The sequence below is a fragment of the Camellia sinensis genome, chromosome 9, assembly GCF_055761805.1.
Source record: "Camellia sinensis isolate YWXY chromosome 9, ASM5576180v1, whole genome shotgun sequence".
In the NCBI taxonomy this organism is placed as follows: domain Eukaryota; kingdom Viridiplantae; phylum Streptophyta; class Magnoliopsida; order Ericales; family Theaceae; genus Camellia; species Camellia sinensis.
The window spans coordinates 120,552,786-120,569,794 of record NC_138969.1 but is presented as its reverse complement, the minus strand read 5'-3'; the positions used below and the strand labels follow the sequence as shown (position 1 = coordinate 120,569,794).

The 17,009-nt window shown below is 37.3% G+C and overlaps 2 protein-coding genes across 3 annotated transcripts in view; both read left to right on the top strand.

Moving 5' to 3' along the window:
• The window catches only part of LOC145798735 (serine/threonine-protein kinase 12-like), a 54,830-nt gene that overhangs the window by 1,809 nt on the left and 36,012 nt on the right, over positions 1 to 17,009 (top strand). The window contains exons 2-6 of one of the 2 annotated variants that reach the window (XM_082887534.1): positions 9,361 to 9,435; positions 9,571 to 9,666; positions 13,201 to 13,286; positions 13,387 to 13,507; positions 14,096 to 14,175. In XM_082887534.1, coding sequence (XP_082743660.1) covers positions 9,361 to 9,435; positions 9,571 to 9,666; positions 13,201 to 13,286; positions 13,387 to 13,507; positions 14,096 to 14,175 — 458 coding nt within the window. The remainder of the gene's footprint in view (positions 1 to 9,360; positions 9,436 to 9,570; positions 9,667 to 13,200; positions 13,287 to 13,386; positions 13,508 to 14,095; positions 14,176 to 17,009) is intronic. The other variant, XM_082887535.1, reaches the window with a different exon arrangement.
• Positions 2,622 to 4,398, top strand: LOC145798736 (uncharacterized). Its single transcript, XM_082887536.1, has 2 exons — positions 2,622 to 3,953; positions 4,097 to 4,398. Exons 1-2 carry the CDS (start codon positions 3,305 to 3,307, stop codon positions 4,123 to 4,125), a joined length of 678 nt encoding a protein of 225 aa, XP_082743662.1. The 5' UTR covers positions 2,622 to 3,304; the 3' UTR covers positions 4,126 to 4,398.

The window sequence follows — 17,009 nt, the reverse complement described above, 5'->3', positions numbered from 1 at the left end:
AATTAAAAAGCCAAATGCAAAAGATCATTAAAATAAGGTAGGGTGGTGGACATAGGCCAGATGGCCCCTAAAGACCTCATGAGCCCACCCATGATTTATAGGACCCATGATTTATAGGACTTGGGATGGTTTAGGCCCATAAGGCCGGGATGGGTAATTTTTTTAGGTCTAGTTATAATATGGGCCAGGCTTGAAAAGCAGCCCAACGTAGCCATACCCGCCCACAAACTGTATTACAATATTTTTTTATAAATTATTGTTGAATTTTATTTTTTTACAAGTATAAATTATGTATTACTAGTTATGTAAATAATTAGCTATGAACTATTAGCTTTGACTAGGTTAAAAGAGCCTGAAATTACTAAATTAATTATAAATTTTTTATTTGTAAATATGAAAATATATTGATATTAAATAATATTTTGTTTTTAGACGGGCTTGGGAATAAAGTATAGGCTTGATCTTGGGCCGCACTAGGCTTGGGAAATGACTTCAAATGTTGTTATGTCGTATGGACCTAGCTCAAACCTGCCCAAACCCGACCCATGTTCATCCCTGTTTAATGCCAAATTAAGAAGGATCCAATCTACATATCAAAGTTCAATTGGTCAAAAGAGGAAGCTTATTGAAAATGTTGAGCTTTGTGGTTGTCAATCTTAATCAGTAAAATTGTCATAGACAACGAAAGAAAGAAGCTCTGTGAGAGAAATCCATAGAGATGCTTTATGACGAATTTAAATGTTTTGATAATTGCAAGCATATCTTATATAATTAAAGATTTTAAAAATAGGTTCAATATAGTAGTTCGAGTGCCCCTATGTTTTTTAGAATTTACATTTTTGCCTTGACGTACTCACAAATCAGAACGCACACATGTTGTATCTGGTACACACGCAGTACCCAACATTAAAAAAAATAAGAAAAAAATAGTGGATATGCTTTTTTCACATACCCGGTACTCGTTCGACAATATTTTCAGAATACTATGCTTCATAACCTAAGAGACCCCTTCTACTAGCTTGCTTACCCATTAGTTCATGCGCGAAGCTAAGAGGAATCCTAGATTGGTCAATCAATTCTACTTCAATTACTTGTATAGCAGATATTTTTTTTATGGGATGGCAACATATGGGTGCACTTTGGTACTATGAGGAGATGGTTGTGTTATTCATTGAAATCATTAACCATGTATTTGCCAATAGACTTATCCAACTTAATACATAGTCGGGCCTACCAACCTTTCCTCACTTCTTGCCTATGATTTTTGATCAAATTATCTTGTTTCTCATTACCATAAAACCCCTCCTTGTTACAAACAAAGACCCTGGAAGTTATTTTATCGGTATGCTTATTCTTGTTATGATAGGACCTTCTGTTAGTAAATCCTATTCTCCCTTCACGCACATTATAAAATTCAAACACAATTTGTTCAGAATCAAACCCCATTCCATGTTTAGGCTTTCAATCACAATTTCTCAACCCGTCAACAATCGTGTGGGGTGCAGCAGTTGAATCAGCATAAAATGCAACTACAAAGACAAACCTTGATTAAGAACTCAAAGATGAAACATGTGTCCCAATTAGAAAATTGTGATCAATGTCAAGAATCCAAACCCAATTTTTTTTATTAGCATTGGTGCTATCGTGACAATTCCGTTAACTTTTTTTTTTTCTTCGATTGATAAGTAAAGTAACAATATAGAAAGCAAAGTAAACATCAAAAAGGGCAGCCATCCTCTTGAAGAGGAGCAACCTATGTTACATGGACTCAGGTATGGGTGTCGGGTGCGGGTGCGGGTTTGTATCTAGAGATTGGACTAATTAAATTATAAATTTAAGGATATGCGTGTTAGAATGTGTTAGGATATTTCCCATTTTTATTCATTCAGTCTCTTTATTTGCTGTAATGGGCCTTTATTTAGGCCTTAACTTATGTTTATGATTTAATATAAAAGGGTATGATTAACCACTCATACTCTAATCTTTTCTCTTCTAAAATTAACATGGTATCAGAGCTGAACTAGAAGAAGAAAAAGAAAAAAAAAACAAACAAAAAAAAACAAACCGTAGCCGTAGCCGTACCCCCACCACGCCACCGCACCACCACCCCAGCCTACAAGCCCCCGGTGAAGCCACTTAGGGTTCCGACAGCCCTAGTCGACGGCACCTAGGGTTCCGACAGTCCCAGTCGGAGTCACGACTCCAGTCGCAGGCCCAACCTAGGGCTCCGACAGTCCCAGTCGCAGGCCCTAGGGTTCCGACAGCCCTAGTCGGAGTTGCGACTCCCGTCGAAGGCACAGGCGCATCTCTCTCTTAGCTGGCTTGGAGCCCTGTGGTCTGTCCTTGTCGACATCTCTCTCGGTCTCTACATGTAACTCTGTCTTCATCTTTCTCTGTGTCTTCGTCATACGTAAGCCTCTCTGAGTCTGTAATCTCTCTCTGTCTTCTATAACAAAAAAAAAAAATAAAAATAAAAATAAAAAATGTTCTATTAAATTTATTTTAAATTCATTATTATTTTTTCCCATCTTTCGGGTTTGTGATTCACTCTGGATGTATTTGTGAGGGTTCCGTCGCGACGTCATTATGGCCGAATTGACTAGTGAGTTTACTACTTCGCAGCCTGCTACACAGGGCGCAAGTCCTATTTTGACTACTTCGATGACCGATTCTCTTCACCCTGGCCAGAAAATCACCACCTCTCTCTTTAATGGTCAGAACTATCTAGCGTGGTCGTAGAGTTTGACTATATTTTTAAAGAGCAAAGGGAAGATGGATATGTTGATGGGCGTGTTCAGGCTCCCAGTATCACCGATACAGGTTATGAGCAGTGGGAGATTACCAATTCTCTTATCATGGGTTGGTTAATACACTCTATGGTTCCGGAGATCGGTGAGGGATACTTGTCTATGGACACAGCACAGGATATTTGGGAGGCTGTGGCCACTACGTATTCCCGCAAAGGTAATTTCTCACAGACTTTTGAGTTACAACGCTCTATTGATCGGTCTGTTCAGGGTGAGATGACTATTCTCCAGTATTTTACTTTCCTTAGCAATGAGTGGAAGCGACTTGATCATCTTCAGGACTACAAGCCTATCTGTCCCACAGATTTTGCTGGTTACTGAAAATTTGTTGAACAAGTGCGGGTCTTCAAGTTTTTGGAAGGTTTGAATGTGGAGTTTGATCCTGTTCGGAGTCGTGTGTTTGGTATGGATGCTCTTCCTTCTCTCCAAGAAGCGTTTGCTTATGTGCGGAAGGTTTGAATGTGGAGTTTGATCCTGTTCGGAGTCGTGTGCTTGGTATGGATGCTCTTCCTTCTCTCCAAGAAGCGTTTGCTTATGTGCAGAATGAGGAGAGTTGTCGTTCTGCTATGCTTCCGACTATCTCTTCTGATCGATCTGCCTTAGTTTCTGCCCCTTCTCGAGATGGGGATCGTGGTTCTCGCTCTCCTTCTGAGAAGGATACTCTCTTCTGTGATTTTTGTCGTCGCCCTCGCCACACCCGTGAGACTTGTTGGAAGTTGCATGGGCAACCATCTGGAGGTCATGGAGACCGTTCTAGTTCTCGAGGGGGTCGCTCTGGACAGGCTCGATGCCGTGGGCCCAATGCCCGAGCCCATCATTCTGATACAGTTGAGCCACAGTCCACAGCTCCAGTTGATTCATCTGTTGATATCTCAGGATTTTCTACTTCTGAGTTGGAGGTTGCTCTTCGCCACTTGTTAGACCGTCAGGCCTCTAGTTCATCTTCAGGTAATATTGCCCAGTCAGGTAACTTAGCTTCTTCTACAAGTGCTTTCCTCTCTCATCAAGCGTTACCTTGGATTATCGATTCTGGTGCTTCCGACCACATGTCTGGTTCTTCTGATTTGTTCTCCGCGTATACCCCTTCTTCAGGGCAGGATAAAGTTCGAATTGCTGATGGTACCATTTCTTCTGTGTCCGGGAAAGGTTTAATTCATGCCACTGCTTCTCTCCCTTTATCTTCTGTCCTACATGTTCCCAATTTTAGTGTTAATCTTTTGTCTTTGAGTTGTATTACTCGGGATTTAAATTGTAGTGTGACCTTTTTCCCTGACCATTGTTTGTTTCAGGACCTTATCACGAGGAAGATGATTGGTAGTGGTAGACACGAGAATGGTCTCTATATCTTGGATCAAGCAGACAAGCTGGCTCACTCATCCATTCAGTTTCCATCTACCAAGGAAGACATCTGGCTGTGGCACCGCCGTCTTGGGCATCCATCTTTTTTGTTACTTAAGCATCTTTTTCCCTCTGTTTTTTTGAAAAATAATGTTTCTGAGTTTCATTGTGAGTCATGTCAACTTGGCAAACAACACAGAGCTTCTTTTGCTCCTTCTATTAATAAAAGTTTAGTTCCTTTTTCTTTGATTCATTCTGATGTATGGGGTCCCTCTTGTTTTGTCTCTTTAAAGGGTCAACGATGGTTTGTCACCTTTATTGATGATTGTTCTAGGACCACCTGGGTGTATCTTATAAAGGACAAATGTGAGGTGTTTTTTGTGTTTCAAAATTTTCGTAAAATGCGTTGCACTTAATTTGGGGCAGTTGTCAAAATTCTGCGTTCTGATAATGGGGGGAATACATTGATTCTGGACTTGCCAACTATTTTGCCACTCATGGTATTATTCATCAAACTTCTTGTACCAATACCCCTCAACAGAATGGTGTTGCTGAGCGTAAAAACCAGCATCTTCTTGATATTGCACGTTGTTTATCCTTTGAAATGCGCGTTCCTCGATCCTATTGGGGGGAAGCGGTTCTCACTGCTGCGTTCCTCATCAATCGGCTTCCTACCCAGGTTCTTCATAAACAAACTCCTCTTCAGGTTTTGTTTGGCTTCCAAGCTTCTGCTGCCTTCTCCATTCCTCCCAAAACCTTTAGGTGTGTGTGCTTTGTTCATAATCATTCTCCTACCCGTAGTAAGTTGGATCCTCGGTCTCTTCGGTGTGTCTTCTTGGCCCTTGGTGTGAAGAGACTCCTGTATCACTACCATCACCATCAGTTATTGTGACTCCTGAGACTATTATTACTGATGATCCAACTATTGAGAATGCTGACTTTCCATCTATAGTGAAAGACGGCAAAGTGTATGTCAGGGACAAGGGTAGACAGAAAGTTACTTGGGTACAAGAGACCAATTCAGATTCTCCACTGCTATCTTTTTCTTCTGATGAGTGTCCAGAATCCTCTCCTTCTGGTGAACCTCCAGGCAACTCAATTCTTTCTGATCTAGATGTTCCCATTGCTAAAAGAAAGGGGGTTAGGTCGTGTACTCAACATCTTATTTCTCATTTTGTCTCCTACACTAATCTGTCTTCTTCCTATAAAGCTTTTTTGTCTAAAGTTTCTTCTGTGAGTCTTCCTTTCAATTTTCAGGATGTTCTTTCTACTCTTGAGTGGAAGCATGCCATGATGGAGGAGATGAGAGCTCTTGCTAAAAATGGCACTTGGGAATTGGCTGCATTACCTAAGGGCAAACGACCTGTTGGATGTAAGTGGGTGTACACTGTAAAGCACAAAGCCGATGGTTCAATTGAACGTTACAAGGCTAGATTGGTGGCCAAGGGTTTTACCCAGACTTATGGAGTAAACTACCAGGAGACATTTGCACCGGTTGCTAAGATGAATTCTGTCAGAGTCCTCTCCCTTGCCTCTAATCTTGACTGGCCTCTCCATCAATTTGATGTAAAAAATGCTTTCCTCCATGGAGATCTGGCAGAAGAAGTGTACATGGACATTCCCCTTGGCTTTGAGGATGTTAAAACCACAGGAAAGGCGTGTCGGTTACGCAAGTCACTTTATGGCCTTAAGCAGTCTCCTAGGGCTTGGTTTGAGAGGTTTACTTAGGCCATGCTGAGATATGGTTTCAAATAAAGTCAAGCTGATGATACTTTGTTTGTGAAACACTCCTCACATGGTAAAATGACAGCTCTCATTGTCTATGTGGATGATATTGTACTCACAGGGGATGATGTTGAGGAGGTTCCTCGGTTAAAGGAGTATTTGGCTAATGAGTTTGAAATCAAAGACTTAGGCAAACTGAAGTACTTTCTAGGCATTGAGGTTGCTCGGTCCAAAGATGGTATCTTCACATGTCAACGAAAGTATGTGCTTGATTTGCTAAAAGAAACTGGAATGCTTGGAAGTAAAGCATGTGATACACCATTAGAACCCGGACTAAAGCTTAGTGAGGATGAAGGAGGCGAGCCTGTAAATAGGGGGAGATACCAGAGACTAGTGGGTAAGCTTATTTACTTATCCCATTCGCGGCCTGCAAGGTTCTGAAAAGCGGTTGCGGTCGCCGTAACGGTGGCGGTGGCACGGTTGCGGTGGCACGGTTGCGGTTGTGGGGTGTAAAGGCCGTAGCGTAATGGTTGCGGTAACCGAAACCGTGAATTTTTTTATTTTTCGCACAATTTGAAAAAAAACTTACCGATATACATTTTTTTTTCCATGATCATATTTATTGGGTTTAAAATAAATATTGATCAATTTTTGTAAAATTTTAAGTATGATCTAATATATTTCATATTTTTAAATCTCTATAAACCGTGTTTTTTACATTTTATTTTAATAATTAATGACTTTATATTATACAAAAAATCAATCACTAATTATTATATATAAGATAAACAATGATAAAAGTAAGATAATAAACAAGAGTCTAAATATATATATATACACATATTTTAACCAAGCCAAATAGATAATGACCACACTTATTATTATTATTATTTTCAAACAATATATAGGTAGACACATACAAACAAAATGGTTGAGTGATAGCAGCTGAATAGAATAGCATAGGTCTTACATCCTCAACAAATCAATAACATGTTCATCTTCCCTCTTCTCTCTCTCTATCTCTTACTCCTCCATCTTCTCGCTTTATTTTCCCTCTTCTCTCTATCCCTCTTCCTCCATTTTCAACTTTTTTTTGTGTGTTTTTTCGAAAGAAGTAGTTCGGAATCGTTACGTAACGGTGTAACAGGCCGTTACGGCTGTTACGACACCGTTACGACCGCTACGGCTGACACACCTGTGAATCTCAATCATATTGCAAAAGCGGCCGTAACGGGTGTTAGTAACCACCACAACCGTTACGTAACGGCGTTACGTAACGGTTGCGGCCGCTTTTTAAAACCTTGGCGGCCTTATATTGCTATTGCAGTGAGTATGGTTAGCCAGTTTATGCATGCTCCGCGTGCAACTCACTTAGAGGCGGTTATGCGGATTCTGAGATATTTGAAATCTTCTCCGGGTAAGGGTCTTTATTTCTTAAAGCATAGTCATCTCAGTGTGGAGGCATATACAGATTCTGATTGGGCTGGCTCAGTAACTGATAGAAGATCCACCTCTGGCTATTGTACCTTCGTTGGAGGAAATCTAGTTACTTGGAGAAGCAAGAAACAAAATATTGTTGCGCGGTCTAGTGCAGAGGCCGAATTTAGAGCTATGGCTCAAGGTGTGTGTGAGCTTTTATGGATTCGATTATTATTACGGGATTTGGGGATTCACCAGATAGATTCTATGAGGCTATACTGTGACAATAAGGCCGCCATTAATATAGCCCACAATCCGGTTCAGCATGATCGGACCAAGCATGTGGAGATTGATCGGCATTTTATCAAGGAAAAGCTTACTAGTGGCGCTATATGTATGCCTTGCGTGCGGTCTGGGGATCAATTGGCTGATGTTCTTACCAAAGGATTAGGGATTAAACCGTTCCGTGACATTCTCGACAAGCTGGGCATGAGAGATATTTTCACACCAGCTTGAAGGGGAGTGTTAGAATGTGTTAGGATATTTCCCATTTTTATTCATTCAGTCTCTTTATTTGCTGTAATGGGCCTTTATTTAGGCCTTAACTTATGTTTATGATTTAATATAAAAGGGTATGATTAACCACTCATACTCTAATCTTTTCTCTTCTAAAATTAACAATGCGGACTCAGCAAAAAAATGTCAATTTTTTATATTAATCAAGTATGTGAAATAGAATGGTGCTATATGTAATTTACAGTGTTAAAAAGATATTTATAGTAATTATACATCAACATGTACATATAATAGTAGTGTTAAATATATTTATATAAGAAGTGTCCGATGAAAAGTACACATATCCCATACCTTTGTCCAAGTGTCGGGTGTCTGACACGGGTATTTGATTTATTTTGAAGAGTCCGGCTAGCATAGGGAGCAACTAGCCAGGTTGGGGGTAAAGAATCCCAAACAGTCACATTATCCCTACTCAAACCATGCTGAGCTACCGTGTGTGCAGTACCATTGCGTTGTCTGCGAAATTAATTTATAGATTCAACCATATAATTCATTCTTCTATGTTATTGACACTTGATCAAATGAAAATCCAAAAAAGATAATCCGCATCAAATTAACACCAGCAATGCATAGCTGACAGTAAGATCCAGTAAGTCCAAACTGAATAACTTGATAGAGGAGGAGAACTTAGATAAAAGATTCAAATATTTATACCACCACAAGTTCAGTTTAAGGGGTTTTTTTTTTTTTGATAATGTCCATTTGAATTTTTTTAGTAGGTCATAGTTAGAAATCAAATTGTTCTCAATCAAAGAATTTCTTTTCCGTACTTAGTGTTCTAAAAGTTGTTATTTAGCACTAAGGTTTTGAATCCAAAATGCAAATTGCATGTGAAGAATAGTCAGTGTAACAACAATAATGCGTAGAAATTTAAAGTGCAAATTGTGAGGATAGAGAACCCCAAAACCCCACCCATTAAAATTTTTATTTAGGTGTGGATATAAAGAAACATAAGATGCTTGCATGAAATCATCTATTTGACGCAACCGATTACACTTATTATATCAAAAAATAACTAAATTAATAATGAACACAAAGAAAAACACTAGATTTAGAGAGTTTGGGAAGAGAGGAGAACGTACTTTATCGTCAATATGGAGATAGTTGGGGTCGGAGAAGAAGATAGGATCAGATGCTTGATTGGAGGGAAGGAGAAGATGAGATCGAACATCGAGTTCAACCTTCAATCTTGTGGGCGATGGGGTTTTGTAGATATGATAGGGGCTTTTAGATCTCAACTATGCAAGATATTTTAATTTTTCTAATTTTAACCCAAGTAAATTTGAACTGTTATATGATGTCATTGCTGATGTGTCATGTTGTGGTTAAAACCCATAACATGATCACAACAACATTCACTACAACAGAGGATCCCGTTCCAATTGTTTTTCATTGATTGTCTTCTCTCTTTCTCTCTCTTGCTCTGTACATTGTTGTATGTATTATGTATTTCTATTTACACTATCATCTTCATGACGGTTCATGTTGTGAACAGCCTCTTGCAGATGCAATACACTACAAAAATCATGATGTGATCAAAATTTTGGAGAAACGTGGTGCAAAGCCTCTGGTATGTCCTATACATTGATTGTGTGGGTGTGGTGAAATTTTCTACTAGTGACACCTCAATATTTAGGGACCTTTGTTTGATATTTGTCCTTGTTGTTTCTTTGACATTCTCTTTCTTAAAACTATCATAACTTAGATGGGACCCATGCATGTCAAAAATGCTCGTCAAGTCCCAGAGTATGAAATTAATCCGAAGGAACTCGACTTTACAAATAGTGTTGACATAACTAAGGTAAACTAGTGTTCTTTTCTATTTCGTTTGCTACTGCAATTAAGCATTGATTTCCCCTTGTTCTCTTTGATGGAAACCTTTTGGTGTCAATTTCTTCATTCATTCTTAAAGTGTATATTGTTCTCTTTATTATCATTGCTTATCTTGACTTGATTGAATGTAGTATATTCATTATTATTAAGACTTCTGGCTTGCTCATATTCTTTTGCGTGATTTGGTTTTGTGGGGTTTAGTACTTGAAGAGGCTAGACTAAACTTTGAGCACAGATGATGGAAATTCTTATGTGGTATGATTGATGTCAATATATTGCAAGCTAAGAAGCACAAACACTTCTAAGGTGGAGTGTCCATGTAAGACACTTGTCCGAGTCTAACACTGACACTTTTCAGATACTTCCTGATGTGTGTCGAACACATGTGGTGGCTGTAGAAATTTTTTTCAGTGGGTTCAACAAAAATTTGAAGTACCAAATATCTTATAAATTTTTTTTTTTTTCCACTCTTAAGCTATGTTTGGATGACAAATATCAAAGACAATGAATGAGAATTTCATTACTAAGAATAAAATTCTTGTATCAATTAAAATTCTTATATCATTGCTTTATTATCATTGCTTATCTTGACTTGATTGAATGTAGTATATTCATTATTATTATGACTTCTGGCTTGCTCATATTCTTTTGTGTGATTTGGTTTTGTGGGGTTTAGTACTTGAAGATGATGAGGCTAGACTAAACTTTGAGCACAGATGATGGAAATTCTTATGTGGTATGATTGATGTCAATATATTGCAAGCTAAGAAGCACAAACACTTCTAAGGTGGAGTGTCCATGTAAGACACTTGTCCGAGTCTAACACTGACACTTTTCAGATACTTCTTGATGTGTGTCGAACACATGTGGTGGCTGTAGAAATTTTTTTTCAGTGGGTTCAACAAAAATTTGAAGTACCAAATATCTTATAATTTTTTTTTTTTTTTTCACTCTTAAGCTATGTTTGGATGACAAATATCAAAGACAATGAATGAGAATTTCATTACTAAGAATAAAATTCTTGTATCAATTAAAATTCTTATATCAATGCTATTCATCCATTTAGTTGGTTTGGCTAAGAATTGTCCTATGAAGTACAGATACGAACACATGATATGACACAAACACATCGATATGAAATTTTTTGAAAAATATAGGAAGGAACATGAATATTTAATTCAAAAAAATAAAATTTTTAACTCTAGAGGAAGAAAATAAATATGAATTTATGTTATTTTTATTTTATAATTTGAATCCTAAGGTATTTTATTCAAACTTGTAACGTGTTCCATGTATATCCAAACGATTGACACGTGTTTTCCAAGTGTCTGAAGCGTGTCCGAGTGTGAAAATTTTTAAAAAATAGGACATGTTTAGACTTGGTCCAGCTCCAACAAGTGTTGGGAATTGTTGACGAAGAGTGTTGTGTCGTGTCATGTAAGTGTCTGACATGACATGTTGACACTCCACCTTCTTAGAAGTGTCCTTGCATTTTAGGAAATTCTCTACAGAACAAGGAGAAAATTTGACACTTACTAGAGTTATTTAAAATTTCTTTTTGGCTCTAAGCTAATTTGTAATTGTAGTGGGTTCAATTGTTGCTAGTTAATGAGGTCAACTTTATCTAAAAATGTACATAAAAAAAATTAAAAACTATTAATCCATCTTTTAAATTTTAGGAACTAGTGTTTTTTTTTTTTTTAAATTAAATTTTGATATGTACTAAACTATATATTTTGCACGCGTCCTCTATTTCTTTAAAATTTACGTACCAACATATCTGTCTATGTATTTGTGTTCGTGATTCTCATATTGCAAGTTAGGGGATATGCTAACGTTGATGTACTTTAGTTTAGATAGGTATCGATATTTTGCTACGGTTATGTTTCTCATGACTTGTTAGAACATTGTATTTACCTTTTCTATTTCCTAGTTATGGTTGGATATGTGCTTTGCGGCAATTCATGTCTTCAGTCAAGTAAGTTAATAAGCCTAGATGAATGAAATATAGTTTATGTCAATTTATTGAGTATGGACAGTACATTGTTAAGTGACTTGGTAATATATTCTTACATAAGTGAACACGGACAACTTTTTATTTTTTTACTATGATAAGTCAAATATTGCCTCCATTGTATCCTTTATGTGTTGGTGATTATGTTGTTTTATACTTTTGAAGTAAATCATATTAGTTATGGAACATGGAGGTATAAATATCTATGTGTTATCTTTTGCATTAAGAATGATGTCTGGGGTGGTGTGGGATGGGAAAGGAAGCATCGTTATCTCAAAAGAGTGATGAAGGAGGAAAATGAATTTGTTATGGCTGTCACATTGAATATTAAGGTTTGGAATATAATATGAAATTTCTTGTGAAGGTGTGAGAGCAAAGCTTGTATTTTGATTGAAACATTGAAAGAGTGGTTTTCGTATCCTTGCACAAAAAATAACTACTGTGAGTCAGATATTGGCTTTCAGCATGAGAGCTCTGGGGTTGTATGACTAAGATGTTAGAAACAAGGCTATGTTTGATTGACAAGTTTTTGAAAGCTATGATAAGAGGGAAAGAGACATAGCCCAAGTCATCCAGTAAAATGAAAAGAATGCACTAGGAATGGTTGACCTGTGCTTTTGTCTTTCATTGTGGTATGGGTCTTTCCAAGCGGTGAGGTTTACACCCATTCGCATTAGTTCATCCAAAGTTCCTTACCCTTATGCACAAATTAATTTTTTTTGACTGATGGGGCTAACAAACAATTAATGAGAAAATTGGTGAAAAGTCCATCCTAAAGAGTGTAAGGCATTAGATCCAAGGAAAAATCTTATTTGGTGAGAAGGACACATCAGAGAAGTCACTGGCGCTAGAGAAGTCGCTTGTGCCAGAAAAGTCGCCGGCCTTGGTGGTGGTGATTGGCGGCTGGTGGCTAGTGGCAGTAGGTAGGGGTGGTGGGGAATGTGTGATATTCAACAAATAGGGTGTTGAATGAGTGACATGTGACACATTTTAACAAATAGGTAGTTTGGTGAATTTCAACAGATAGACGAATTAGGTGATTTCAAGAGATAGATGTGTTGATTTCAACAGAGTGTCCTTTTGGACAAATTATGTCATTTTGGCCCAAAGAGATTAGAGTGTCAGCCTAATGGCCTAAAGGATTAAAAAATGGACCTATGGCCTGAGTGCCCACAATTAATTCTAGCCAATATAAAATAACAAATATAAAAAGAAATCTGATGCTACCATGCTTGACTTGGTCAATCACGCATTAACATCAGTCACTAGTTCTAATCTAATCTGATTAATGTTAACTGTGCATTTATGGTAGGATGGGCATGTGGAAACTTGGTGTTGTTTCAAGAATGGTTGTGTTTTTTCTGAGTGTCAAGTGTGAACTCAAGGTTGTTGATCTGATTATTTTCTGTTGCAGCCATCATATGTCTGCATATTTTTTGTCTTGAAAGTTTTATCTGTTTTAAACTGACTGTATGGAGTGTATCTAAGGGAACCTTCTGTATTGCATCATGGCGAGGGATAAAAGTTGCAGTGAAAAGGCTTAAGGAGGAAGTGACAGCTAATGGGGATAAAGTGTTAGTTGTCCACATACTGGAAAATCATTTGATTTTGCATTATTTTCTGAACTTTCTTTCTTCATTTTGCTTTTATTTTAAAATTGCTGATTCTGTACAGGAGGGCTTTTAGAGATGAGCTTGCATTGCTTCAGAAGATACGGCATCCAAATGTGGTACAATTTCTGGGTGCTGTAACTCAAAGTACTCCTATGATGATTTTGACAGAATATTTACCCAAGGTCTTTCTCATAGTTTACTTACTAGCTCCGTATTAAGTTTCACCTGATGATCAAAATCTTTGCTGATTTCTCAGTTCTTGGATTACTGATATTGATATGTTTTTTTTGTTTTTATGTTTTTGTTTTTGGTGCATTATGAAATATGGTCCTAACTATTTAGCATTTGTAATAGCAGTTAGTGATTTTTTCATGGTTCCCATTCTTTATTACTCTTTTTTCGAATTTTACCTTTGTTAAGGCTTGAATATTCAATCTTCAAACCTCAAATTTTATGTACTTAATTTTCTTTCTATATAATTGTACGTGCTGACAACCATGTTTGTGTCTATAGTATTTTCTCTTTTGTTTCTGGTTGTCATTGTTTTGGTGACCTTGTATCTATTTCATACACAAGTACCCTTGTGTTTTGTTATAATTATTTTGTTTTCCTTTTAAGTTCTGTCTATCTTAAACTTTGTTGAATTCACGTTTAAAAGAGAATTGCACTGCTGTTGCTGTTGCCATTAAAATATATATCTGTTTGTTAGCCTTGAAGTTGTGTTGTTCTCATTAAATTTACCAGTTAGATTCTATGGTATCTATTTGCAGGGTGATCTTCGTGCATTTTTAAAGAGAAAAGGAGCCCTAAAACCTACGACAGCTGTGAGATTTGCACTTGATATTGCAAGGTTTGTTACTCTGTTTTGTACTGGACTTTAGAAGATTTTGTCAGATAATCTGTCTCTGATGTTTATTTCCATTATAAAATTAAATTATATTGCCATTGATAGGTATAGATGTATGTATTGGTTTGCATTTAATTGTCTACAAAACTAAAATCTTTAAACGAATTTGGGAATGTAGGTTTTTGTTTCATGTTTTGTTTTGTTTTTTTGTTGTTGTTGTTGTTGTTGTTTTTTTTTTTGTGTGTGTGTGTGTGTGTTAGAAATCCACAATATGCTGTGGCTGTTGCAGTAGCTTGGAAATTGCAATGCATTGTGGAGTGTATCTGCAGCATATAATTAATGCCTTACGAGGCTGCCTTAACACATTAATTACACTCACATTGTAGTTTTCCTATAAAAGGCAACATTACTTTGTAATGGAAACTTGAGCAATTGAAGTAAAAATCTCTCTCTGCCTATAACTCTTTAATTGCACTCATTATTGCATTTTCTGCCAATTTGCTTGTCATGTGGAAAATTTGCTTGCAAGCAGCCCAAAAAAGGCTACCCCACAATAAGACTGTGAGAGAGAGACTATTTTGCTTTTTTGTAGGAAAAATTACAATGTGAATGCAATTAATGTGTCAAGGCAGCCTCAAAAGGCAGGAATTATATGCCCCCGGTACACTTCACAATGCATTGCATTTGCCATACACTTCACAATGCATTGCATTTTCCAAGCTACTGCAAGTGCAACACCATCACTTAATTTGTAATGCAGTTTTTAAAATATCACAATCATCATTTCAATTTCTGCAACAGTGCTTGATTTGAACCTGGTGCCTTTGCTTTCATCCAAATGCTTGATACTGGTGACCTCTACTACTGTTGGGACTTTTTTGTTTATTTGTCAGAATTGTGCACCATTTTCTCTCCATAACCTACAAAGCTGCATTGCCTACCAATTTTTATTTATGTATTACTATTTTTTTTTTTGAAGTACAACCTACTAAGAAAGCCTCTTATGGAACAATTTCAGGAAACTTGCCCACCAAATTTTGGTCTTATTGTAGGATAGCCTCTTTTTGGATTGCTTGCTAGAAAATTGTCCATATGTCAATTGTTGGGCCCTTAGTAGCGGTGACCTCCTACTTAAGAGACGTTTCTTACTCAGAAATGCAATTCTGCATTCCCATGTAGCAAACTTGCAAGAAACTTGATCTCAACTCGCTCTCAGCTGAGATAGAACCTCTCAAATGTATAAAACTCACCGAAACAAAAGAAAAACAATTCAATGTAGTTTCTATTTAAAAGTTGTTTATTTTTACTTAACCAAGATGATTTGTAATTGACATTAATCTTTAATATTTATTCATATTTTAACACATAATATAACTAAGCAGAAAAAAATAATTGTTAGAATATATATGGATTAATTACCTAAAAGTCCTATCTACATATTTGGTAGTAGCTTAGGTCCTGTCAAAAAGTTTTTGAACTAATAAGTCTCATTTACAGGTAAAAAGACGTTTTGCCCTTTAACCTAAAAAATTGTATATATAATAGGATTTCCAAACATCCATTGCTGTCTTCATTCTCTCTCTCTTACTTTTACACCCACTCCCCAACAACCACCACCAAACATCGCCTTCTCTCTCATTTGTCTTCTCTCTTTTTGTCTTTCTCCATCGCAAATGGTTCGGAAGATTCAATCACGGCAACTCACGATCTTTGTATATCTACAATTGTAGCAACCACAACAAAATTTCCCTCTGCACTGTTGGAATTCCCTTTGGTTGGAATCTCTTGACCCAAACAAAACCATCCGAATAACCCGTCAACATTCGATGCATCTAATCTTGAGAAATCTGTGCCTCCCGAATATTTGAAATTCATCTGCAATTTGGAAAATGAGATCCTTAATGTTTCTACGGAGAGCGAGACGATGAAGCTTGAAGTGATGAGGGCCCAAGCCATGATTAACATTCTGCAATCGCGTATTGATCTTCTGAACAAGGAAAACGAGGACTTGAGAATCTCTCTCATTTGTCTTCTCTCTTTTTTTCTTTTTTCTTTTTTTTTTTTATTTCAGACCCTCTCTCTCTCTGTTAAATAAAAAATGGAGCCAAAATACATTCGAAGTGGTCAAACCATAATTTTGTGCTTTCTCTCATATTCTCTCCCAAGTACCATTTCAATGGCTTCCGAAGAACAAAGCAGCCCCAAGGCTGAGAATGTTTGTAGGTAAGAACTGAGACATTCTCAGTTCCAAAACTGAGAGTGTTCTCAATTTAAAATTGAGAATGATTTTAGTTTACAAAAATATCCAGTAAAATTGAGAAATTTTTCAATTTTTCTGTGTTAAAACTGATAATATTATCATTTTTTCAATTTAAACTGATAATATTCTCAATTTTAAAACTATAAAAAATTGAGAAATTTCTCAGTTCACACGTCTTGAAATCAGGAAGCAATGAAGACTTCAGTTTTTTCAGTTTTTGCATTTGCTTCTATATGTGGTCCATGGTGGAACAGTGCTTTTTGGTTGCGTGCTATTCTACTAGTTAATAAACTCCTTTATGACATGCAGCCTGTATTTAGTCCTTCTGTTTTAGTTGAGATGATTAGATCTGACGGCTCATCCACAATCTCTGTATTAAGTGGTGAATCTCAATCTGCTGAGTTGGCTCATGGAAGAAGTGGTCAGCGGTATCGGCGAAGAAGGCGTCGCAGGTGTTGGTGACAGTGATACCACGGCGGTGGCAGGCGGTGAGGTCGACGTGGTCGAGGTCGGCGCTGGAGCCGACGACGCACTGGGCGGAGGGGAAGGAGGAGTCCTACGGAGGAGACCAGAGACT

Excerpts from the sequence above, each read along its gene's own strand:
- LOC145798736 (XM_082887536.1), top strand. The coding sequence starts at position 3,305 with ATGGATGCTCTTCCTTCTCTCCAAGAAGCGTTTGCTTATGTGCAGAAT. Across the intron at positions 3,954-4,096 it reads TTCTTCTGTGTCCGGGAAAG|GACCTTATCACGAGGAAGAT; the intron begins GTTTAATTCATG and ends TGTTTGTTTCAG.